This window comes from Peromyscus leucopus, chromosome 5, assembly GCF_004664715.2.
Source record: "Peromyscus leucopus breed LL Stock chromosome 5, UCI_PerLeu_2.1, whole genome shotgun sequence".
Lineage (NCBI taxonomy): Eukaryota > Metazoa > Chordata > Mammalia > Rodentia > Cricetidae > Peromyscus > Peromyscus leucopus.
The window spans coordinates 56,274,546-56,301,441 of record NC_051067.1 but is presented as its reverse complement, the minus strand read 5'-3'; the positions used below and the strand labels follow the sequence as shown (position 1 = coordinate 56,301,441).

At 37.0% G+C, this 26,896-nt stretch overlaps 1 protein-coding gene across 7 annotated transcripts; it reads left to right on the top strand.

Annotated features, from left to right (window-relative positions):
• On the top strand, window positions 1–25,956 carry LOC114708733 (aldo-keto reductase family 1 member C2-like). 7 transcript variants are annotated; one of them, XR_005091613.1, is made up of 11 exons: window positions 1–258; window positions 14,961–15,128; window positions 15,915–16,031; window positions 16,210–16,287; window positions 19,798–19,920; window positions 20,769–20,878; window positions 21,568–21,733; window positions 24,062–24,144; window positions 24,245–24,313; window positions 24,418–24,453; window positions 25,693–25,956. XR_005091613.1 is itself a non-coding variant. In XM_037205956.1 (11 exons), coding segments are annotated over exons 1-10 (957 nt in total). In that variant the 5' UTR covers window positions 1–168; the 3' UTR covers window positions 24,419–24,453; window positions 25,693–25,956. The 7 variants fall into 7 exon arrangements, 6 of the variants coding, with proteins under 6 accessions (XP_037061851.1, XP_037061852.1, XP_037061847.1 ...); XM_037205956.1 differs by having other exon boundaries at window positions 24,245–24,265; XM_037205957.1 differs by lacking the exon at window positions 24,245–24,313.
• The last annotated feature ends 940 nt before the right edge of the window (window positions 25,957–26,896 follow it).

Here is a 26,896-nt window from a genome sequence, read left to right as displayed (position 1 = left end):
AATTTTGTAATTATTACCCAAGATGTTAGAGATGCCAGAGTCACGGGATACCGCCAAGGAGAACTACTAACAGGGAGTGGAACCAGTCCAAGAGAAAGAAGTGTGTTGCAGTCAACAAAGCTCAACAGAATTGAAGGTGTGGAGAGCATTTTGACATCAGATGTGGAGATGCAGAGTTTGGAGTTTGACCAGCTGGTTTTCTGTCTTGCTTTGGTCCAGTATTTCTTCGTTATGTTCCATTCCCTGTGTTTTCAAATGGTAATGTATGTCCTGTGCCATTATATGTTGGAACTACATGATCTGCATTTTGATTTTGATTTTAACAGGTGATAACAGCTAAGAGATTGTCATGTGTTGGATTTTTAAACATTGTTGAGACTGTAATAGACTATGGGGACTTTTAACACTGGACTAAAATGCATTTTGCTTTATGATATTGCTACAAGCTTATGGAGGCCAGGGAGTAGAATATGGTAGTTTGAATGCAATAACCCCATAATCTCATAATCTCCTAGGAAGTGGCACTATTAGGAGGTGTGGCTTTGTTGGAGTGGGTATGCCCTTGTCAGAGGAAGTGTGTCACAATGGGGGTGGGCTTTGAGGCTTCATATACTCAGGATACTGCCCTGTGTGTCAGTTGATTTCCTGTTGCCTGCAAGATGTAGCAGTTTCAGCTCCAGCACCACCTCTGCCTGCATGCCACCATGCTCCCTGCCATGATGATAATTTTCCAAATTTCTGAAACTGTAAGTGAGCCCCCTCAATGAAATATTTTTTATAAGGGTTGCCATGCTCACGGTGTCTCTTCACAGCAATAAAAACCCAAAACTGAGACAGAGAGCTTTCATGTCTGGTACTGGTTATTTTGTTAGGTAATCTGTGGCTCTTAAAGGGAGTACTGTCAGCTCAGATTAGAAAAGTTCATTTAAAATATATGAGTATTTATACACAGAATTATCTGTATTATAGTTCATTTGAATACATAGTTAATAGTATAATTTCTTTAGACTTTTCCAGACATCCTTATTATTTTACTCTTCTCCATCCTTCTTTTATATTTACCTCTGTCTTCCTCCCCAGATAATCCCTCCTGCTCATTTCTTCAATCAGATCCCTTGTATCCTGCCTTCAACTTTACCTTCCTCTCTCCTTTTCTCTATTTATCTCTCCTTCCATGAAGAGCCCCATATCCATTCCCCTGATCAGATCATTTGTACCCTGCTATCTCCCTCTCCATTTCACAATACCCATATTCTGGCAATAGTCCCCCTTAGCATTCCTGGTTTCTGCAGTTACTCCAGGCTATGTACTCACATCTAAAGAGTTAAAGCAAGGGGCCTCTGATGACAAACAACATATAATGTTTGTCTTTCTGGGTCTGAGTCACTTAACTCAATATTATCTTTTCTAGTTCCACCCATTTACCAGTAAAGTTTATGATTTCATTTTTCTTTAAGGCTCACTAATATTTTATAGTGTACTACATTTTTATTACCCATTTGTTGGTTAAAGGACATTTAAGTTGTTTCCATTTCCTAACTAATTGTAAATATCGATTTGCATCCCTTTAACTTCCATCTTTTGCCTTATTGCTTCAGCTTACACCTAGAGCATGATGTTAAAAGGAAATGGGGAGAGTGGATACCCTGTCTCATTCCTGACCTCAATGGGATTGCTTCAACTTTCCTCAATTTAAGTTGATGTTGGATGTGGGTTTCTCATATATAGCTTTTATTGTGTTGAGGTATGTTTTCTCTAGTCCTACATTCTCTAGGACTTTTACAATGAAGGCAAGCTGGATTTTTTCAAAGGCTTTTCTGCATCTATTGGGATGATCATATGTATGATCATGGGATGAAAATGTGTATTTTTGTCTTTAAGTCAATTTATGTTTTTATTACAATTATTGACTTGTGTATGTTGAATCATCCCTGCATTTCTGGGATAAAGCCAACTTGGTCATGGTGTTTAATTTTGTTGATATATGTCTGCACTCATTTTATTGGATATTTTTTCCTTTAATTTCCCATTTTCCCCTCTGGTTTTGATTTTAGGAAAAACGATTGTGGATTCATAGAAGGAATTTGGGAGTGCTCTTTTAGTTGGACCAAGAGCGGTCTGTGGAGCATTTATCTTCTCAAAGAATTTGCCTTTAGGGTCATTGAATTTTTTTGTTTGTTTGCTTTTTGCTTTTTTACTTGTTTCATTTTCTTTTTTTCCATTGTAGTGATTTATGCTCTTATTTATGCTATTTCTTGGTTTTTACTAGGTTTGGATTTTGTTTTTGCTTGTGTTCCAAATTTTTTAGTTGTACTTTTAAGCCCTTTGTTTGTAGTCCCTCTGATTTTTTATTGTAGGCACTTAGAGCTATAAATTTCACACAGGGCTACTTTCAATGTGTCCCAGATGTTTTGGTGTGTTGTGTTTCTTTCAGGAAATATTTTACTCCTTTCTTGATTTTTTTTCCTCTTTGACCTATTCAGTAACAAGTTGTACAATTTTCATGAGTTTGTGTATTTACTAGAGACTTATTTGCATCTACTCAAGCGGTATTGCATTATGATCAGTTAAGATACAAAGAGTGATTTTATCTTTCTGAATTTATAAAGATTTGTTTTGTGTCTAGGATATAATATATTTTAGAAAAGCTTCCATGTTCTGTTGAGTAGATGTGTATTCTCTGGTGTTTGGGTGAAATATTCTATAAATTCTGTTAAGTCTATTTGATGTATGATAATTTTGTTTTTTTTTTTTTTCTGTCTGATTACCTGTCTATTGGAGAAAGAGGGAAATCACCTATTAATGGACCGATGTTAATCTGTGCCTTTAATATTTTATCTATTATTTGGGATAGTAACATCTTCTTTGTTAACTGCTCCCCTCATTAAAATGAAGTACACTTTTTATCTTTCCTGTTTATTTTTAGTCTAAAGTCTGTTTGTCAGCTATTAGAACAGCAGGGCCTCCTTGCTTCCTGGTCCCATTTAATTGTCTAACATTTTACTCTAAGGCAGCACCTATCTTTAAAAATAAAATGTGTTTCTTGTAGGCAACAGGTAGGCAGTTTTTGTTTCTTGATCCATTTAGTAAGCCTAAGTCTTTTAATTGGAGAATTGAGGCCATTGGTATTTAAAGTAATTATTGAAATGGAAATGTGTGTGCTACTTGTGGTCATCATGTTGATTTTTGGTGTTTTTGTTTGTTTTCTCATATATTTAATATTACAAAAATATAGTTTTATGGTAATATTTTATTCATAACTGAAAAGGCATAGTTGTAAATCATTGTCATTTTTCCTGAAAGTGCAGATTATGAACTATTGATATTTTTCAGTTTTCTGGAACTAAATTATATTATCTTTGAAACTGAGAAACATGTTTACATACAAAAATACAATGGAATCCTAGATTCAATAATTTGTGTGGGGTTTCCAGGTAGGAAGCTAACACTTTAAAATATCTGAAACTGCTTTGCTTAGTATAAAATGATGAACTCTGCTCCCTACAGAGTCTCAGTGTTTCTTGAAAAGTTCAAGAGCAATTTAAACCAGAGTAAGTGGAAGCATCAGAGTATAACAGAGAAATAAAGAAGTATGTGTATAAACAACAAAACAACAACAGCAACAACAAAACCACCTCATTCTATAAGAAGCTTGAGCTAATCATGTAAAATCCTCATATTCTCAAATGATACATTATAAGGAGCTCTTCAGTGTCTAAGATTCGGATATTCATATGGCTATTGTTTTATTGAGATACATTTTAATGATATCTAGCAGTAAACTATACCCAATTAGCCTATATATTTTGTAAATAAAATTCTGTCCATAAACTGAAGTGTGTAAAATGTAAACCTGGTTATCTATTTTGTTGTGATTAATCATTTAAAAATATTTGAAAGTTAATCTGTCTTGGCAAATGTTACAAGAAGAGTCTAGTGTCTCAAAGATCAAGAACAAAGTCTTCATGTGTGGTTCATCTGCTTGCCAGTTACTATTTCTGGTCAGACACACAACATCACAGATTTGGGGCAGTAAACGTGACTCTCACTGGTACCACCATCACGAAGCTAGGTTCTCAGGAAACCAAGTGAGGCTGAGCCAGCTGCCAAAACAAATGCTTTGGTCCTAGCTGCGCTGCTTAACAGTTTAAAGGCATATATGGTCAAAAATAATATTACAAATATGCAATAAAGAAAAAATTCAGATGGGAAAAAAAACCCAAAACCTCTAAATGGTTTACAGTGTGTTTAAAAATAAATAGGTTTGGGAGGGAAAAGAGAAGGCATAGACAGTCACAAAAAAAGAAATATAAGGTTTTAAAATTATAAAATAAAGTTCTTAAAAAGAGAGTAAAATAATATAAAAGAAATAAGCCACATAAAGATGGGAAATACACAGTCTGCATCATATATCTTATTGTGTTGTCTTTAAATTTTTTGACTGCTAAGAGACAATGGATTATGAAAACTGATACATTAAGCTAATCTATATATTTAAAAAATATCTTGACTTCAAAATTTAAGTCAAAAGTTGTGTTACTTTAAGGGAGAGGTTATGCTTTTACGTCCATAGGAAATGCAGGCTGTGGATTTATTCTGGGTTAAAGAAAATCAGGTTTGATTGAGAAAGACCCCCCTGAAAACCATTACTACAAACATAAAGAAATAAACCTAGAAGGACTACAGGACATGTGATGTATATTTTACCTGCTCAAATACATAAGAAAAAAATCTTTGGCTGATTTATGTACAATGTGCAATCTATACTTATATTATTGCAGATATGTATGTTGCCTTTAAAAGCATATATTTTCAGAGCAAGGGGACCAGACACCAATGAAAACACATGCTCCCAGGGATCCAGCATCCAAAACAGCTTCAAGGTTGCTGGCTGAGATCATTCAGCCTCACAGACTTCTCCAGCAAAGATTTAGCAATTATCCTGATTTTCTTAAGGTTCCAAAAAAGATTTTAGTACCCACAAACAACAGGAAGTAGTATTAAGTAACCAACACCCACATTCACCAAAGATGGATTATGGATGTTTGCCTTTGTGTAGGTATGTGCTCATTCATAAGTGGATACTAGATGTAAAGCAAAGGATAACTAGACTACAACCCACAGCTCCAGAGAAGCTAGTTAACAAGGAGGACCCAAAGAGGGACACATGGATTGAAACTGCTGAATTGATTCCTGTTGAGTAAGAATTAACATCATTATTTATTCAGTTACAAGAAATAATCAGGAATAAGAATCATTCCTTACATATGACACACATCCGGTCTCATATGGATATGCCAGGCCCTCTAGCACAAGTTAATGACGAAATTAATCAACTATTGATAGGAAATGTGCTGGAGGCCTAGCGTTTCATAAAAAACACCATGTCAATAGCAAGGGTTTGAAAAAGGATTTTTCCATCACTTGGCAACAAGCCAAGGAAATTATAAGGAAATGTCCTTCTTCTTCTGTATACAACCAAACTCCACTACCTGCAGGAAGTAACCCAAATGGTACTCAAAGGATTGAAATCTGGCAAATGGTTATGTTTCATTTTGTAGAATTTGGAAAACTAAAGTGATGTGCACCACACCATTGATATCTATTCAGGATTTTAATGGGCAAGTGCTTTGAGCCCTGAAAAGGCTGGTTCTGTAATCATATATTTGCTAGATGTTATGGCCATCATGGGTATACCTGTACAAATTAAGACTGACAATGCTCCAGCATATGTCTCTAGTTAAATGGAACAGTTTTTTTTTTCATTCAAGACATTTGCTTTATTTTCCTATATCATTTATGCAAACAACATCTAGATGCATATACTTGTATGACATAGATATTTCTTCATTTGAGTCCCAAATATTCATTTAGCATGTATAATTTCATTGACTTCAAAATTCAGGCTAGATTATTAAGATAAAGTTCAGTAACTGTCTTGAAAAAACATATCTTAGACATAGACCTGTGGTATTGCACATATACAGGCTATTAAACAAGTTTTCTCACCTCTGAGAATTTTGCTAATGACAATATGGACATATGCTGTAAATAAGTTCAAGAACTTTTTTTTTTTTTTTGGCAGAATCTGCCACTGTTTTTTTTTTTTTAAGTAAATTTATTTTACAACATCATTTAGAGGGTTTATATGAGCGAGAATTGTTGAAGCCAAGGTTGGATAAAGCACAGGGACAAATAACCAAATGAATGGAAGCACAGGATCTATGAACCAAAGGCTGAGGGGCCCCCAACTGGATCAGGCCCCCTGAACGGGTGAGACAGTCATTTGGCTTGATCTGTTTGGGAGGCAGCTGTGTGTTGGTGCCGGGTCCTGGGCTAGTTGCATGAGTTGGCTTTTTGAATCCTGGGACCTATGCAGGGACGCTTGGCTCGGTCTGGGAGGGGGGGACTGGACCTGGCTGGACTGAGTCTACCAGGTCGATCCCGGTCCTCGGGGGAGACCTTGATCTGGAGGAGGTGGGAATGGGGGGTGGGGTGGGGGAGGGGGAGGGGGGCGAGAGTGGGAGAACAGGGGAATCTGTGGCTATTATGTGGAACAGTTTTTTTTACTCATTACAATATAAAGCATATTACAGGTGAACCACATAATCCTACAGGGCAAGCGGTTATAGAAAGATCAAATTGATCTCTAAAGGGTGTGCTAAATAAACAGAAAGGGGTAATAAATGTCCCTAGAAATAGATTACATAACGCTTTATTAACTTTGAATATTCTAAATGCTAATGAGAAAGGAACAACAGCTGTGGAAAGACATTGGATAATAGAAAAAAATACAGAGTTAAATCATCCTGTATACTTTAAAGATTTGCTGACCTCAAAATGGAAACCAATATATGGATTACATTGGAGAAGAGGTTTTGCTTTTGTTTCCTCAAGAGAAGAAAAGCTATGGTCCACCATCAAAACTGATAAAGGTTTGATTTGAACAAGAGACTTCTTGGTTAGATAGTTCATCAAATAGCATGACTGTTCATTCTAAACTAACTTAACAAGATTAACAAATGCTTCTCATTTGGTCAGCTATAATTTGCCAAAAGGGAACCTCCTCAAAGTTAGAGCTGGGGAAGTGTTTTGTTTTTGTCTTTTCAGGAGAATGAAGGCATCCAGCTGAAGAATCTGAAGACCACTGGACAAAGAGACATGTGAAGAAAAAGAACAAATCATCCTGAAAAAAAATGTCCCAAGAAAAAGAATAAATTGACCTTTTGGTATATGACATTTCCTTTCTTTCTTTCTTTCTTTCTTTCTTTCTTTCTTTCTTTCTTTCTTTCTTTCTTTCTTTCTTTCTCTTTCTCTCTCTCTCTCTCTCTCTCTCTCTCTCTCTCTCTCTCTCTCTCTCTCTCTCTCTCTCTCTCTTTCTTTTTGGTTTTTTGAGACAGGATTTCTCTGTAGTGTTGCACCTTTCCTGGAACTCACTTTGTAGACCAGGCTGGCCTTGAACTCACAGAGATCTGCCTGCCTCTGCCTCCTGAGTGCTGGGATTAAAGGCGTGAGGCACCACTGTCCGACTGGTATATCACATTTTCAACATGATAAAATTTCATAAATCTCCCTAATTGTTTGTTTCTGTTGTTCTCTACAGACATATAATTCAAATGGTCTTTTTGTAGTCCCATTCCAATTAAAAAATTAAAAGCAGGCTTTGGAGTTGGAGTGTGGCTCTCTCCTTCTCTAAACCCAAGCATGCTTGTTAAAGTAAAATCCAAAATCTCTGTCTTATGTTAAAAGATCCACCTTGCCGGGCAGTGGTGGCGCACGCCTTTAATCCCAGCACTCGGGGAGGCAGAGCCAGGCGGATCTCTGTGAGTTCAAGGCCAGCCTGGGCTACCAAGTGAGCTACAGGAAAGGCGCAAAGCTACACAGAGAAACCCTGTCTTGAAAAAACAAACAAACAAAAAAACCAAAAAAAAAAAAAAAAAAAAGATCCACCTGATATGGAATATGGAACAGAAGAAAAAGCAAAATTAAAGGAATATTTTATTGCTACTAATCTCATAATCCTTTGGTTTAAAGGATTTTGACTCTTTAAAACTTTTTAAATATAAAACTTTATATATATGAATATATACAACTTTTTGTAATGATATTAATGGTCATATAGAGTACTAACTAATTCTAGAAAAAGGCTTCATCTAGCTTCCTATACATGATTTCAGGTTTGAATCTCTATCAGGTAATTATGAATTAAGTTTTTGTACTCTGGATATACATCACAAATATTGATCCTTTAACCACTTTGAGATCTGTTGCATATGACATTTAAAATGTTTAAGTTTTCTCCAATGAACCATGACCATACCTAACAGTGAATTTTGAAGTCTCCAAAAGGATTATGGGTCCCCACAATAATGAGTCCATTAGGACTATGATAATGTCACTAAGCTGACCAACACAACCTAAAGATTGGCTTTGAGCTACAAACTGCTCATGACAATCTCTAGGTAGCTAACTGAGAAGATTAAACCTCACAGACTACTCTAGCCAGGACTTTAGACAAGCCCTGTACTTTCCCATTACATAGAGACTGAACAACAATTGATACAACTACCTCTCCCAGGACTTGATAACTGACCCAAATTTTTCTTTCTGGGATCCCCTAAGGATGCTGTCATGCTCAAACAGCAGGAAGTAATTTTAAGAACACAATGCCCACATTCCCAAGAGGTGGGTGGGTGGTTTTTGGTTTTTCAATGGGTTATGGATATTTGTCATTGTGTAGGGTGGTTTATTATAAGCAGTTATCAGTAATAATAATAAGTTAAAAAGCTGAACAAAGGAGATTAGATTCAAGGTTCTTGTTTGAAAAAAAAGAAAATGAAAAATGGGGATACTTATATGACAGGATAAAGGGATAGATTATTGAATCTACTCTGAAAAGAAAAAAGGGAGGCTATATATATGATAAGATAAAAAGGTTAATTATTGAATCTACTTTTCAAAAAGCAACTACTAGTTTTAAATATTTTACACTGGATTGCATTTTTGTATAGTGTACACAACTTTTGTGTACATAATACACTATATTGATACAAATTTGAGATTAATTTTGTTAGAACATACTATACATACATTTCTACTCTACATTTCTGCATCTAGCTAGATAGTGTGTTCCTTCCTGTGGGCTAATTAGGACTTCCTGGTAGCCCTGGAGCAAGCAAGCTTGAACTCTATTGACTCAGAATAGACTTCAGATTCAATCTGGGAAACTGAGTCAGTTGTGGGTTCCCACAACTCAGTTGATCCAAATAGCTTAAACTTAACAAATTTAGTAAAGACAAAGAGGCTAGTCATACCTTCTTAAGCCTGAAAAGATCTTGAGTAAGGAGAAACATTCTCCAAATCACTGGTTCTCAACTTTCCCAATGCTATTTCATAACTGCAGTTTTGCCATTGGTATGAATCTCAAAGCAAACATCTGGCATATAGGTGTTCCTAGGCTACTCCTATAAAAAGGGTTTTTTTAAACCCCCAAAGGGTTGAGACTCATGGAGTCACAAGCTGTTCCAAGCCCTTTGCCTAGATCAATGTCTTGCTGCATCACAAGAAATGAACATCTCAGTTTCTGGTGACTATCACCTGGGTGACTCTTAAATTACAAAATTTAGCTGCCAGAGCAAGGTACATTGTTGTGTATAAAAGCATTGAAGTACAACCTTAATTTTAATCAAATACCTTATTTATTAAACACATGTAGCCATCTATTTAAATTCTCTAGACGCTTGCTGTTGAACACTTGGCAAAGACATAAGTACTTAGGTATAAATCTCTAAGTTAGCTTTTGTTAACATGGATAGATCTTTATAACCTTAGGAAAAGATAGCTGCCAGCCATGTGGCTACCTACATCATGATTAGGTCATCAGCCAAGATGGAGGAAAGCCATGTGGTAGCTGTTTAAAACATGTTTTTGTAAACAATAATTACTTGCACACATATGCACAGTTGGATCCAAGTTAAATACACATAAATAAATACACAGTTAAAGCTAACTTACATTCACACATATAGAGTTAAATCCAAGTCACATACAAGTTCACATAATACAAATGTATATATCTCCATTTTTAACATAATCCACAACACAGTTAACATTCCTTCTGGCCTTCTACAACCTTCTATGCACTTCAGTCCATTATATTTTAACACAGAAACTCTTACCAAAGTCTTTCTTATGGGTTACCTCAGTAGTCTAGGATCTATTGTACAGCTACAATATTTTAAACAAGAACAGAAATAGATGCATATGCTGTAACAAGAATAACTAAATTCACATCAATTCACACTGTAACAATGGGAAGAATCTATTGGATCTGAATGATCAAAGCCGCCCTGGCTACAGCATTATAACTGCTGTAGCTTAGCAACCATAGACAGTGATATTCCATTCTGTTCTTGGAACCAAACCTTGGTCAGGTTTGGCAGGCAGCCCTCAAGGCAGATTGTGGGAGCCCCACCCATCTGCATGGGAGGGGATAGGGTGCAGCATGGGTCAGATTCTCAACTGCGTGAGAGCTGCAGACTGGAAGGGACTCCATGTCCCGGCAGGGCCCCTCCAGTGAAGGGCCCCTGTAGGCCACTCCTTGGCTGCGACCTCAGAGGGGCAATTCCCCACTGAGTCCCACAGTGTGCTGGGTCAGGCACACTGTCAGCCCCTGCTGGTTTTCATTTGCACCACAAAGTCTCTACCCCACAGCTGCACAGTGGCCTGGCCCTAAACCTGTATGTCCAGCCCCACAGTGCTCATGGCCTGCCCCAGCACCTATCCACTTGGTAGTGACTTGAGTCTCTCCCTGGCTGCCGCTCACCTGACATGTGGCACCACAACAGTATGCCCCAGCCCACCACTGCTTGTGCTCTAGGTCAGAGACCAAGGAAGCAATAGGGGTAAGAGTACTTTTAGTTTGTCTCAGTACAACAAAAGAGACCCTCTATCCCTTCTGCTGGCCATCTGGCCCCAAAGGGTGTCCATGTACAGTTTTTTATCAGGAGTCACAACATACATACAAGCCCAGGCATAAAACACGCATTGCTTCCTTGGGAGGGAGGGACTCAGGTCTCTGATTTATGTTAATGAAAAATAAACACAGCTGGGGACAGTTACCCTTTTACCCCAAATGTATAAGGAGAGTTGTCCCTAAGACTGAGATGCAATTATGAGATTACATGTACACATAACATGGAAATGCATGGTAAATGGGGAGAATCATAGAATTATTGCATAAGAAGTTTACAACAAGAGACAGCCATTTCATTCAAAAGGCAGTAATTCCATAATGCCTTGTGTGATGATTTCCTCTAACAGAACCCTTAGTTCTGATAGACTGACCTTCTGAACTCTAGTTGTCACTTGCTATATACTCCCATGGTCTTTTGCTACCAGTGGCTCTCAATAGTAAAGATTTTAATTAGTTTTTGGAAAATATGTAACTTGTGGTTGTGAAGTAATCATTTCTTGTGCAGAAATCTTTTGATTAGGAGGTATAAAGAAGGTAAGAAAAAAATAAGAGATAGAAAAAGAAGAAAAGGTGTAGAAGGAAAAACAGCAGGAAAGAAGAATAGAAGGGAATGATCAGGGAAAAAAATAGGAGAACATTAGGAGAGACTAGATTTGGTAGAAAATTTAAAAGAAAAACAACAGGGTAAAATAAAAGAACAGAGAGAAAACAGAGGAGAACAATCAAGAAATAGAAAAAATGAAATGAAGAATCGCGCTTTGGCCCTCAGATAAGGTTCCCATGTGTGTCTATACATCTGTCCAATAGTTCACCTATCCACATCTCCTCTCCCTTTTTCTGACCTGATGAGAGCCTGTTGGTCAGTGGGCCCCTCAGTGGCAAAACCACAGTCACATAAATCAAATAAATTGGTTCTGAATGTTAATCATGAGTTGCTTTGTATCATCTCACTGCTCCCACAGGCTATTGGTTAAACATTGAACAGATTCTAGGAATTAGGCTCTGCCCCCACCCCACCCCTATTTCAATCATGCATAACTAGGAGATAATTTATACACCACCTGCACAATCAGAAGAGTGTGAAAAACAATGAGTTTCAAACAGCAGTACGTGGAACTCAATGATGGACACATCATGCCTGTACTGGGCTATGGCACTGCTCAAAATCCAGAGGTAACAAAAGATGGAGGATTAGGAATCAAGAGTCTCAAAAGAAAATTGATCTATGATATGTGGGAGCTGAACTCTCCTTTATCATCTCTGATTTTTAGTTTCTGCTAGCTGGGACTATTTCATGTTAAGAATGAAAATAGCTAGAACATGCCCTAACAGGGTCTGATTATGCTGTTGGTGATTGTTCTGGGCACTGTATTTTCCCTATTTTAGTTCATTTGCTAGCCTAATTCTAAAGATGAAAGTCATTACTCCGCAAATTGCCTCACAGCTTCCTTGACTTGATACTAATAAAATTGGGAGTAATTTCTCTGTTTGTTTCTACAATTCAGTATATATTTCTTCCTTGCTTTCAGTAAGGAAAAAACACTAGAAAACAGATGTGTCAAAAGTTACTGGAAATGTAAAACATAGAATAATTGGTAGAGGAATACTTCTGTTCTGCAGGGAAGCCTTCAACAACTCCCAGTAAATGCTGGAATTGAGATAAGTAGAATTTTCTATGCAATACTGACAACTGTGGGAAATTCACATGATTGTAAAATATAAAACCTAGGGAAGCTGTAACCTTACGGAAGCTGCTATGAACTATTTGCTCTTGCGGTGATAAAGATGATATTGTGACATGAAGTATACAAAGTAGAGAACTTAGTAGCCTAGAAGCAAGTAAATAGTCTAAAGTCTTCCTTAGACTGTTCAACTGTATAAATTTGGACAAGTTAACTGAATTTCATGTCCATACTCATATATCTTGCATAATTATGAATATTAATGCACAACTTAATTGTTTTGAAGTAACCAATAGTGCAAAGGGCAGAATGGAATGAAGTGTTCTATTAAAGTTTCACCTTGATGAGTCCTTTATCAAACTAAGAAAGTCAGACTGGTGTTGGGAGAGGAGCATGGAAATCATCATCTTTTCATTGTACTTTTATTGAGAAAAGAAAGTTTCTAAAATCATTAAATATGGGCATGAATGCATTAGATTTTTGCTTTACCCCTAAGATGTGAACTTTCAAGCCATTATTCAAATGCAAAGAAAAGGCAGTAATTTAAAATTCTACCTTAGACCGGTCTCTGTAAAAAATGAATTTGTGCTTTAAGTGATTACAGACACAGCAAAAATTCCTTACACAATAAGGATAATTTCACATTTCTAAATATGAATTCATGGGTTATAAATTTTCCCACCAGTGATTTTTTTGGTGACACAGACTAACGGTGTATGTTCCTAAGATTTAAAATATCATTGCAGCATCAGTTCAAGTCCTCTTATCAATCTTACTTATTAACATTTAGTTTTTGTTTTCAATGTTATAACTACTGAGAATATTAACTGTGTCTTGACTGCCTCTACTAGCAGTGAATATGTGTATCTGATTTTCTTTGGATGAGTAAAATATTGTGTGTGGTAGCATAGGGGTGAAGATAATCAGTGCTTGGAGAAATTTTAGGGCATGATTTAAGAGATTTTCTTGTAGATACATTTCTCATGCATTGTCATATTTCAACTCTGGTGAAATGAAAATTCTGTGTCTTTCTTCTAAGAATTCTCACAGAAACTCCTTGGAAGAATTCTCATAGAAATCTGTACCACATTACTCCCATACTTCATTCTAGGAAAATTTCCACTCACTAATTTTAGTTTGTAATACTACTATGTCAATAATGCAAGAATGGGCAACATGACTCAGTGAAGAAAAGTATTTGCAGGCAAGTCTGAAGACTAGAGTTCTAGCCCTAGGATCTACATGGTAAAAGAACCAACTGCAAATTGTTCTCTGATCCCCACAAGTACTCTTAGTTCACTATCCTCTTCACACACTTATATTCACACATTCGCACGTGTGCACCAGAGAGAGGGGGGGGGAGGGAGGGAGGGGAGGGAGGGAGGGGGAGAGAGACAGAGAAAAGAGGAGGGAGAGAGACAGAGATATATATACACACACATGGTGTGTGTGTGTGTGGGGGGGGTCAATCAGGTGTGATTATAACCACGTGCAGATTCCTGGAAGTTCTAGGAAATCACTGGTCTCACTATTCTTCTAAGTAATGTCAATTATTAACCAACATTGCCTATGTGTGAAGAGATTCTTAAGATGGCAAATTCTTATTAATAAAAAGAGACCAAGACAAATATTGGTATGTGTTTACTACTCTACTTACAGAAGCAGTGAATGGCATCAGTAATGTAACAGGGCCCCAGACCTTGATAGGTCTCCAGACCTTAGCACAAATGACTCCATGATAGAACTGCAATTCAGGCTATAAAACTCAGCACATAGACAGCACCACATGCCAAAACTAAAACAAAGACCTAACCCATCCAATCTACATTAGGAAAGTCTCTAAATATACTAACCTTGCTTTTTGGCTTCTGTAGTTCTGTTTCTGGCTAACTGTTCTTGTTAACTGAATGTGTCAACCCAGGAAATGTTTTTTTTTGTGTGTGTGTGTGCTTGAAAGCTCACCCTGAAGAAGACTCAGTACTATAGTGGGATCTTGAACATCCAGTGTAATCGCTGGCTAGTTAATAAAGGGTTTTTATTGGCATAAACCCATGTCTAAGCAGTCTTGCCTGGAGAATACCCCACAATAGATTAAAGTTACCTCTTGGGGGAGTGATTGCTTCTGCCTATGTATTTCATTGTTGCTCACTGGAAGTTCTGTAAAGCCTTATGGAGAAGAAAATCAGGAAATTGCATTCTAGGAATTATTCCCTTGTCCTTTAATTAAGAGGCTTGAAGATGATATTCAAAAACATACTTCTCAGTCATTTATGTCCAAATTATAATTTTGCTTTCCCATCTAGGTTCCTAAGAGTAAGATTTTGGAGTCTACTAAAATAGCAATAGATATTGGGTTCCGCCATATTGATTCTGCTTATGTGTACCAAAATGAAAAGGAGACAGGACAGGCTATTCGAAGAAAGATTGCAGATGGTGTTGTGAAGAGAGAAGACATATTCCTCACTACAAAGGTATTATGTGTGTGGCAGGCTGGTATATGAATTAATGAAATGTGATGTAAAGAATCTAAAATTATATTATTGCCTTGCTAGCTGGTGAAATGTGTTTTTGGTATAACATTTATACACACATATATTTTATATAAGGCTTAGTTTAAATCACAGAGAACCACAGGCTTCTTACTTTCTACAAATGTATGATTTTTCAAATCCTTTTCTTTCCTGAGCCCAGGCTCAATACAGCATGATTCAGTCTTATCTGTGAACTCAGAAATAGCCTTGATCAATTTTGGGTTTTCTTTATATCTTGGGAAGCTTAGAAAATCCTGAACATTTATAATATTAAACATTTTATTTCCTACTGAAAATAAGAAAACATCAGAGTTCATGGAATGTTAAACAAAATCTATGCAATTCATGAAAATTTGTGCCCACTGGTCATTAAATGTTCATAGCATATTTCCCATGATTTATATTAATAAACATATGATAACATATTTCTGGGGACTTGAGAGGATGGGATGCTTATAGAAATTTAGATTTATAACATCTACATATCATTCAGAGATTTGAGCATTATTACTTGGTAAATTTTACCCCTTTAGTAGTGTCTTTACCGTATTAATCGGATTAACTAAGAGTAACCAGTAGTATTCTGAAGTTCACATAGATAGTTCAGATCAAATAACTCAACTGAAATAAATAGTATGCCCCGTGGTTATTGTTTTCTACTCATTACAAAATTTCTCAATTGTTATTATTTTTAACTAAGACAATGCCCATTCTTTAACCCTGCAGCTTTGGTCTACATTCCATCGACCAGAACTGGTCAAAGTTGGCTTAGAAAGATCACTGAAAAACTTCCAACTAGATTATGTTGACCTCTATCTTATTCATTACCCAATGTCAATTAAGGTATGTCATTTGTATCATGTAGCCTAATTAAATTTGTTTATATAAATGAGAGATGGTGTTGTACACAACTTATTTCATGGATGTTTACTTTCCTATTTTCAATAGATTTCTAAGACTGCTGCAATGGGTGGGATGCATGTATTTACTGAGATTTCTATAACAAGTGCTTTCATTACAGCCATCAGAGGAGATATATACAATAAATGAAAATGGAAAAATATTATTTGAGACAGTAGATCTCTGTGCTACCTGGGAGGTGAGTACATGAAGGTAAGACCTCAGAGAAACCCAAAAGAGAGAGTCTGGCCATGTTTTCACTTATGAGAATGGAATATTGACCCTTGAGTCTTAGGAGCATCTTGTGTTCACGGTGCTTTCCTGAAGTAGTGGAACAGAATACATAATTGAGTATAGAGAAGTAGAAGTGAAGACCAGAGTATAATTGGAAGAGTACTCTCTGCAATATCACACACAGGTGTCTTTTAATAAAATCTTCCCCCTCCAACTCCTCACCAGCACTGTCCCCAGAACTGATGTACTCTACTTTAAACGCACTGAGTCCACTTAGTACTGCTTGTATGTACAGGAGTGATGTATTGTAAGACGGGCAACTTATCAGAAGCTGGACAAGATGAAAACTGAGTCTCCCTCCTCTTGCACCCATCAGTTGACAATATTTCCTTAGCTAGGGGTTGCAGTCTGTGAGCACCATCTGATCCATGTTGAAGATGCTTTCTTTTTTCCAATGTACAACTTTGGCTACTTTGATGAAAAGCAGGTGTCCATGGAAGTATGGATTTACATCTGGGTGTTCAGTTGGATTTCATTGACCAACCTGTCTGTTTTTATGCTGATACATTAAGGTTTTTATTACTATAGCTTTGTAGCAGAGCTTGATATCAGAGATGGTGATACTTCTGGAAGTTCTTTTATTGTACAGGATTGAACTGCAAGCTGCCACCTATGCTAAATATTTTCCTTTGTGAGAGTTGACATGGTGTCTCTTCTCTGCAAGAGAAACTCTAATTAAGACAGGAGTTGGTACCCAGGACTGGGGTATTGTTGTGATAGGCCTAACCATGTTTGTGTTTGGAAGAATTTGGACTTTGGAAGTCATGGTTAGGAAAGCAGTGGAATGCTTTAAGCACTGCTTACTTGGCCATACTAATAAGAGCATGGAAGACAGTGGTGCTAAGTGTTATTTGAACTGTGGGGCCTCACTCAAGAGGTTTCAGAGAAGAATTTTAGTATGTTGCCTAGAGATCATTCTTGTGATATTTTGGTGAAGAAAGTGACTGTGTAGCTAGAGTTTTCCTGCCTTGCCCACAGTCAGGACAAATCTTTGTCACCCGCCAGACCCACAGCCACTCAGAACCAACCAAGTAAACACAGAGACTTATATTGCTTACAAACTGTATGGCCGTGGCAGGCTTCTTGCTAACTGTTCTTAAAACTTAAATTAATCCATTTCCAGAAATCTATGCCTTGCCACGCGCCTCATGGCTTACCGGCATCTTATCATGCTGCTTGTCAGGGTGGCGGCTGGCATTGACTCCTTCTGCCTTCCTGTTTTTTTATTTCTCCTCTCGGTTAGTCCTGCCTATACTTCCTACCTAGCCATGGCCAATCAGTGTTTTATTTACTAACCAATAAGAGCAACACATTTGCCATACAGGCCATCCCACAGCACAGCCAAGTGCAGACCATCTCATACACCTGCACTCAGGCCCGTGGTCCTAATCATCCTCTATGCGGACCTGCTGGGTAAAGCCATGAGGAACCCGAGAACAGGCTCCCACAGGACATACAGAACATCCCACAGCATGACTGCCTTCTGCCCTTGTCTGAAGTGTCTGCCTGAGGCTAAAGTGAGGAGTTTTGGATTAATTCTGTTGGCAGAGGAAATCTCAAAACAGCCTAGTGTAGATTCTGTTGTATGGTTAATAGTGGTAACTCTAATGAAGATTTATAACAAAAAGGAGCAAGCTGTGCAGGGTAAATTACAAAATGTAAATTTTGAGGAGAAAAAGAGTACCAAAAATGGAGTAGCACTAAATTCTGTGTTCAAAGAGATAAACAGATTAACAAATGGAATAAAGAGAGTGGTGACCTCAGGTCAGGATCCCACTCTGCTAAATTTCCAATTTGTGAAAAGAAACTAAAGAAAAGCTTAGAGCTGGGTGTGGTGAGGCACATCTTTAATCCCAGCACTGGGAAAGGGGAAGCTGGCAGATCTCTGAGTTTGATGTCATCCTGGTCTAGAGAGCAAGTTCAAGGATGTTTTATGCCAGTAATTTTTTAGATTTAACATTTTCTTTGACCACTGTTTCTATTTCTTCTATTGTGTCAATGTCTGAGGTTCTCTTTTCCGTCTCGTGTATTCTGTTGGTGATACTTGCATCTGTAGTTCCTGTTCACTTACCTAGATTTTCCATTTCCAGAATTCCTTCAGTTTGTTTTTTTTATTGCTTCTATTTCCATTTTCAGTTCTTGAACAGACTTGAAAATGCATTTCTCTCCACTGTTTGTTTTTACTGGTTTTCTAGACATTTTAAGAGATGCATTGATTTCTTCCCCCTTTTTTTAGTCTTTTCCTTGATTTCTTTAAAGGTTTATTCATTTCCTCTTTAAGGACCTCTATCATCATCATAAAGTTGGTTTTAAGGTCATTTTCATATGCTTTGACTATTTTGGAATATTTAGGGCTTGCTGTGGTGGAATTTCTGGGCTTTGGTGGTTGCATAGTTCCTGGGCTGTTTCTGTTCTTATACTTATATTTAGACATCTGGAGTTATTATATGTTTAGGCACCAAATCCTGCATTTGTCCTTGTTGAATGAATGTTTTCTTCCCTGGTTTCTGATTCCTCTCTGGTCTTCTGACTGCCATGACTTGTGGTTGGGTAGAGTTTCCATCCATGTTGGGGGATGGACTTCTGATGGCCTGAATGACCTCTGGTCTAGCAGGTGGTTGCTGTCCAAGTTTGGGACTGAAATTCTGGCTATGTGTGTGGCCACCAATCTGGCCTGGGGGCTTCTAGGGTTCAGGATGCTGGTTTGGCTTCTGGTGGCATAGGAGATTCCACCAGAAGTGTGGGACAGGATAAGGTGACAAGATGAGAAAGGGAACCTAGGGTTATCCCATAACACAATTTTAAATGGGATTGATTGTTTTCTTTTAGTTCAGTTTTTTAAAGTACTTTGTAGTACTTCATGTTTAGGGTTTTTTGTTTGTTTTTGTTTGCTTTTGTTTTTAGTATACATTGCCATTTCTAGACAGTTCTTTTAACAGTTCCATTTTTCATTCATATTAACCAAATGTCTTTGTTAGGGTTTCTATTTCTGTGATAAAACACCATGGCCAAAAGAAACTTGAAGAGGGAGAGGTTTATTTCAGCTTATAGTTTCACATCACAGTCAATCACTGAGTGAAGTCAGGAAAACTCAAACAGGTAGGAACCTAGTGGCAGGAACTGAAGCAGAGACCATGGGAGAGTATTACTTACTGGCTCGCTTGCCTTATTGTACCATCCAGGAACACCCTGCAAGGGATAGCACCACCCACAATAGGCTGAGGTTCCCCCTCCTCATCAATCACTAATTAAGAAAATATTCTATACATTTACCTACATGCAAATCTTAGGGAGACATTTTTTCAATTGAGAGCCCTTCTTCCCAAATGGCTCTAGCTTGTGTCAATGTGATATAGAACTTGTCAATACACTTTATAAATGTATATATGGCCCTAAACAATTCTTCCTTCCCTAGGCCATGGAGAAGTGTAAGGATGCAGGACTTGTCAAGTCCATCGGGGTGTCCAACTTTAACCGCAGGCTGTTAGAGATGATCCTGAACAAGCCAGGGCTCAAGTACAAGCCTGTGTGCAACCAGGTGAGAACCCTCAAGCCTCTTTTTCTGGTCTTCATGGTCTTCTTTCTGTCATACAGCAGGTAACCATTCCTTCCCACTTCTCATTCATCTTAAATTTATAGAATACAATATTCTCACAGTGGTGTCTTTGTCCCAGAGCACATTGCAGATTCTCAATTGTATCTCTTCTTGATGGTGTCTTAGTAATGATGGCAGCATGATATTAGTGCCCAATGAATATAAAAATCTGCAGATATGAATGTGACCTCAGAGCCAAAAGCATAGTTCCTGACTGGATGCTTGCTATAAAAGGACCCACATTAGACAGATGAGTTACATGCTTACAGTGGTTTTAGTGGTAGACGAAGTCCACTCATAGAACACAAGCTGACCTTGTTCCTGACCACATCTTAGTTGTCATCTCTTTTGTGTCTTCTGCAATCAAATCAACCATTTACCATTTATGCACATGTGTCTTCTGTTCTAATTTACTTCTTAATAACTTTCAACCAGGGGAATAAGGGTCACTAATATGAAGTCAATTTATAAAAGAAATTAGCCATGTTACTTTCTTTAATTCCAATGTCATGTTGCACATATTTTTCTATTTAAGTTCTGTTTACTTTTCATATGTATTTTTCATATTAATATTGGCACTTTGGGGGCTAGAGAGATGAAACAATAGTTAAGAGTGTTTGCTGCTCTTCTAAAGACTTGATTGATCTACCACCTTCTACCCTTAAAGGATACCAATATACACATGTACAGACACACATATACACACACAACCACACACTGACACAGTAAAAACTATTTTATTAAATAGAATTTCTTATAGTACAATATATTTCTATATTGTCCATCTATAGGTAGAATGTCATCCTTATCTGAACCAGAGCAAGCTATTGGATTTCTGCAAGTCAAAAGATATTGTTCTGGTTGCCTATGGAGCCCTGGGATCTCAGCGTCCTGAAACCTGGTAATAAGCAGAACCTTTTTTTTGAGATTATGATTTAGTTGTAACATTTTCCCTTTCTTCCTCCTAACCCCCCATATGTCCCTCTTACTTTTCTTCAAATTCATTGCCTCTGTTTTCACTAATTGTTATTGCAAGCATATATATATATATATATATATATATATATATATATATATATATATACTAAAGACTACACTTATTTGTGGGTGTAAGGACAAACGTTTAGATTGTTGTTAAAGATTATGCAGTTTTAGTAAAGTAGTGGTTGCAAGTTCTCCCCCAACATCTGTGACTTCATTGTCACTGAGTAGTTGGCTAGGTTTCAAGTACCAGGCAAGGTGCCCCTCTTGTTGAATGGAGGATCTAAGTCTAATTAGAGAGTTATTGGTTACTGCCAAGGTATGTGTGCCACTACTGCACCTTCATTGTGTCATGTTGGTCATTGATATGGTTCATAGGTATCATATAAGAACATTTTATTTCTACAATCCTCTCTTTAAATAGCTTCTCTCTGAACTGATTCAGGAAGACAGGAGAATTTGTATCTTAGAAAGTCTCCTCAAAGTACTGATGCTTCTAGTCAAGGGAAAAACTATGATGATCTCTTGTCTAGAGCAATATCTTGATGTGTTTGGATGTCCCCTAAGAAACCAAACACTCAGCTTCAGTATTTCTGCTTTTCCTTTTAGGGTAGACCAGAATGCCCCATTTCTTTTGAATGATCCAGTTCTTTGTGCCATGGCCAAAAAGCACAATCGAAGTCCAGCACAGATTGCCCTTTGCTACCAGGTGCAGCGTGGGGTCATTGCCTTGGCTCATAGTTATGAAGAGAATGAGATGAAAGAGAACATTCAGGTAATGTGGGAAGCTATGGGTATCTAGAACCCTGGGGGTGTTGATATACTGTGTGCCCCAATATATTGTGTACCCTAATAAAATTATCTGGGGTTCAGAGGACAGAGCCAGCCACTAGATTAGATATAGAGGCCAGACAGTGATGGCACACACCCTTAATCCTATCACTCTGGAAACAGAGATCTGTCTGGATCTTTGTGAGTTCAAGGCCACACTGGAAACAGAGCCAGGCAGTGGTGGCACATACCTTTAATTCCAGGACTTGAGATCTCATGTCTTTGCTTGGGAAGGACACATGCCTTTAATCCCAGGAAGTAATATGGCAGGACACAGAAAGGTATACAAGACATGAGGAAAAAGAAACTCACTCTTTATTGGTGGAGGATTTCATAGGGGTAAGAACTAGTGGCTTGCTCTCTGCCTATCTGATCTTTCAGCTTTTACCCCAATATCTGGCTCTGGGTTTTCTATTAATAAGACATTTTAAGATTCGTGTTACACTGGGTGTTCTTCCTCACCCATAAGTTTCTTTGGAAACCTCTGTAAATTTTTTGTCAAATCATTGTCTGTAGCATTTCTTGTGCATGTGAGATTTCAAATGTGATTTTCAAGAACTGCTAACAGAACACAAAACTGAATGTTTACAAATGTGGTCATTTCCAGAAATATCAATAAATGCCAGAATATTCTCACAAGTCACGGATCTAGGTGCCAGGCATTCATTGCATTGATCTTTGTACTTTAGTCTAAATTTGAAACTTTCTGTACTTTTAATAACATATTCCTTCTTTTTTATTATTTATTTTTTGGGTTTTGTTTTTTGAGACAGGGTTTCTCTGTGTAACAGTCCTAGCTTTCCTGGAACTCACTCTGTAGACCAGGCAAACCTCAAACTCACAGAGATCCACCTGCCTCTACCTCCTGAATTCTGGGATTAAATGCTTTCTTATTTATTTTAATTAATTATTTTTTATTAAAATTTTCATACAATATATTTTGGTATTCTTCTTCCATCCCAGCCCTCTCAAATAATAAAGAAAATATTGTCTGATAGAGAACAAAGAGATTTAGTTTCCATCACTAAGTAAGACATGTACAAATGACATCTTTACCTTCTGAAATGGAGCATCTCTATTTTTATTATGTAAATTATTATGATTATTATTATCTTTTATATTCCCCTATATTTTCACGTAATTTAGTGCTTATGTGCTTATTCATTTTGAATGAATATCAGTTTATGCTTTGTTATTTTAATTGATTGATGATCTTTCTATTTTCTACATGAGACCTTTTTGTTTTTTTCATGAAAGTCATTTTGAGGTTAAAAGAAAAATCACGTATTTAGAGAATGAAGTTTTTCAAGCCAGTTCTTTTGTCCTAAGATATCATTTATATTTGGACAACTCCTGGCTTAAATTTTATTTAAAGGGATATTGTTCAAATATATCTATATCCAGGGAAATTGATTGATTAACTTCTGTGTTTAAAACTATTTTCTTGATTCTTCAGAACTTTTAAGTACATGGTAATGCAGTCATTGAGTGATGCCATCTTTGTTTCTTCTCCAGCCATGTTTGAGTCTCCTCAGGTAGTGCAGCTTGAATATATTTCATCCCAAAGCTTATGGATCTTTGCAGAAGAGAGCGCAGAAAGATAGTAAGATCTAGCCAGGGGCGGCTGATAACATGAAGGAAATAGTATTTTCCAAACACAACAAGGCAGAGGTGCATTTGAACTCATAGTGATTGTAACAACATGTACAAGCTATTTACAAGCTCCAGCCAGACAAAATTCTAGCAAGAAGGGGTAAGGTGTACATGTAAAAACACCACTAGCTGAGGAGACATTGGTATATCTAATAGCTACTGAGAGGAGAGTTACTTTCCTTTAATGATGTAACCACTTATAGCAAGCACATACTAGGACTATCTCAACACCAAAAGTAAGAGGGCAGTACAAAACAGACTCCATGGAGAAAGATGAAAATGAAAAAGTAATCTCACAGATGGAGGAGAAGGAATGAGAGGACAGAGAAAATGGTAAGGGGAGGAGCCAAGGAATGAATATGCTCAAAATGCATTGTGTGAAATTCTCGATGTATTAATCAAAATCATGCACAAAAAGAAAAAAAAAACGTTTCGTTTTTATTCCACCAGATGGAATAAATGGATGATGACCTGTGTATTTTCCAATGTCTTTCATTATTTTTGTAAATTTATCAGCTCTTTTAAATATTTTATCTGAACCAATATAATTAACTTGGGTTTTCAAGATTGGCAAGTTCACAGAGTAGATTTGTGAAAATCTTTTCTCCTTGTGTGATAGGTACTTGAATTCCACTTGCCTCCAGAGGATATGGAAGTCTTAGATGGCCTGAACAGAAATTTCAGATATTTTCCGGTGAATTTGTAAGTAACTTCAGTAAATGCTGTAAGGTTATTTGAGAAACATGTTGCATCAATTTCCTAATTTTAAGTCTCTCCCTTCCTTTGGTGCAAATTTGTTCAGAGACCCACAATGGATCTTTTGGTGAGTTTCAGAGACAAAAAGGTTTCCATGAAGAGGCTAAAAGTTTTGGTGAGGGATTCAAAAGTAAGGAAAGACTATTTAAGCAGAAGTACATTTACTAAAGAGAGTTTACAATCTTTAAAATGTTTTTCTTCTTTCATTCTCTACTTTAGAACACGATCCTAACTGTATGTTACAAACAGGAGCAAGTAAGGCATCCATAAGCATTGTTTTAAAATTACTTTAATTAAAATATAAAATTTTACATATAAAATTAAAATATACATCATTCCTCCCCTTCCCTCTCCTCCCTCTAGCTTCTCTCATGTCCCTTCCCTCCAATCACTCCCATCCCCCTTCTTCCTTCCTCTCAATTTGATGGCCTATTTTTCTTTAGTACTGTTGCATACGTGTGTGTGTGTGTGTGTGTGTGTGTGTGTGTGTGTGTGTGTATAATCTGATAAGTCTGTTAGTGTTGCTTATGTGTATACGATTCTAGGGCTGACCCCTTTGTATTGGATAACCAAACAAGGGACTCATCACTAGAATATAATAATTCTCCCTCTCTTTGAAATCAATAGCTGCCTATAGGTTTTTGTCTAAATTTATTGCTTGTTGAAGGGGAATCTCCATTATCCTTTTGCTTGTGGTGGGAAATATTACTCATAAAGGAAATAAGTGTTATAGTGCTTGAAAGTGCATTGAAAAACCCACAATTGTTTGGGCTCAAAATTTGGTAGATTTATTACTAAATTTTGTTAGCATAGAGCAAATGGTGGATAATGTATGGGAATAATATATATAGAGAGAAAGCACCAAATGGCTAGTAAATATTTTTACTTTATATATTGCATTGATATTAATATAAGGAGATCTACAAACATATATGGAAAGTTCCATGGGCATGGAAGACTTTTTAAAGGCATTGTGTCACCAATTTAAACATAATGCACTGTGTGAAATTCAGAATGACAAAAATAACTAGTGCATATTTAGCAGAATTGAAATTAGAACTCGTGAGTCGGGCATTCTTAATTTTTTGTGTTGATAATTATCTAGACTTGTTGTTGTACTAAAGATGCACAATTAGCACCTGTTTTCTTTAGGTGACTTAAATTGAAGAAGATTCTGGGGTTTTCTCTGCTGTGTTTGATTGACAGATGTAGTTAAGTCAAAAGCACATATGTGAAAACGTTTTTGGTTTTCTGTTCTAGGCCAGGGACTATAATCTAAATAACTTATTTATGGTATTTAAAAAATTTTTTTATGAAGCTGCATTCGTGAAAGTAAGAAAGGCAGATTTTGAAAACAGGAAATAAAGCAATTCAAATTCATTCTAGTGCCAGAGCCCGCAAGAAATAATAATAAATTATAGTAACAATAATTATATATTTTGTTTGAGCCAGATTCATTGATCCCACATTGGACATTTCTCTTTCATATTTTAGTGCTGTTGGACACCCCAATTTTCCATTTTCTGATGAATATTAACATGATACCCTTTATCATGGCTTCTACCTGAAGCTCCTAAATGTGGATAATGATGCTGCTGCTCATGATTGAGGTGATGCTAATGAGACCCACCACTTCTGGTTGATCCATACTACTTAGCAACTCACAGGCAACTGGAACCACATTCAACATCCTGGAAGAAAGACACTAAAGTTTTAATCACTTATTGAAATAAATATGATGTTCTTTTCCCTGAAGAATTGTGTCTGGTACCATCTCTCTTATTTGCACATGTGTTTCTTTTGACTAATTATAACCAAAATTGATTTGGCTGAAGAATGGGAAATAATAATAGCCATTTAGGAAATTGAAGGATGGGAGAACATAGACTCTTCAAGCTCCAGGCAAGTGGACTTTAGATGGTGTTAAGAAGTCAGTGTTCTCTTATATTTTGGGTTGTAAAAGGTGTGTGTGCATGAACATATTATCCTGTTAATAAAGCTAATCATAAAAATGTCAAAAAAAAAGAAGTCAGTGTTCTTAGCCCATGGATCAACAAGAAAACAGATTATACTCACTAACCTTTTATCAGACCAAAGAGGCACACCTAAGAAGAGTCACCAAAAATGTCAAGTTGCTCCTATCAGTTCACTATCTGAGTCCTAAAAATGAGGAATGGAATATTTTTGTTTGAAAATACTTGTAACACTTATGAGATCATGACTGAGTAGAATCTTATGTGCCTACTGTAAATTGAAGCTACAGAATGAGGTTAATAAAATCTTAGCCTATGGAGTTTCAAATTTAAACTTGGAAATATCAAGAATCCAATTGCAATTTGCTAATTAACATTGCTTAGTACTTGAATGGGAGACCGCACAGTTTCTTTTAAAAAGTTGTTTCTGAAGCAATGAAAGAAACAGCAAGGAAAAGAAATAAAATCTTGGAGCACCTCGACCTCAATTCACTACAGCCTGAGTCTGTGTAAACTCAAACAAGTTCTGTGTGGGGTTAGAGATGTGTGATCCCAATCACAGTCCATCCTCAATCTCTCTCAACAACCTTGGTTTTCTCTTACTACATACTAGGACTCTTACCTAAAGCCAGAGACTAACTGTTATCATAGAGCCTCTATCTAGTAACTGATGAAAGCAGATGCAGAGATCCACAACCAAGCACCAGCCCGAGCTCCTGCTGTCT

Coding starts and splice junctions, on each gene's coding strand:
- LOC114708733 (XM_037205952.1), top strand. CDS start 169: ATGCAGAGTTTGGAGTTTGACCAGCTGGTTTTCTGTCTTGCTTTGGTC. Junction 259..14,960: donor ATTCCCTGTGTTTTCAAATG/GTAATGTATGTC, acceptor TTTCCCATCTAG/GTTCCTAAGAGTAAGATTTT. Junction 24,145..24,244: donor AGATATTTTCCGGTGAATTT/GTAAGTAACTTC, acceptor AAATTTGTTCAG/AGACCCACAATGGATCTTTT.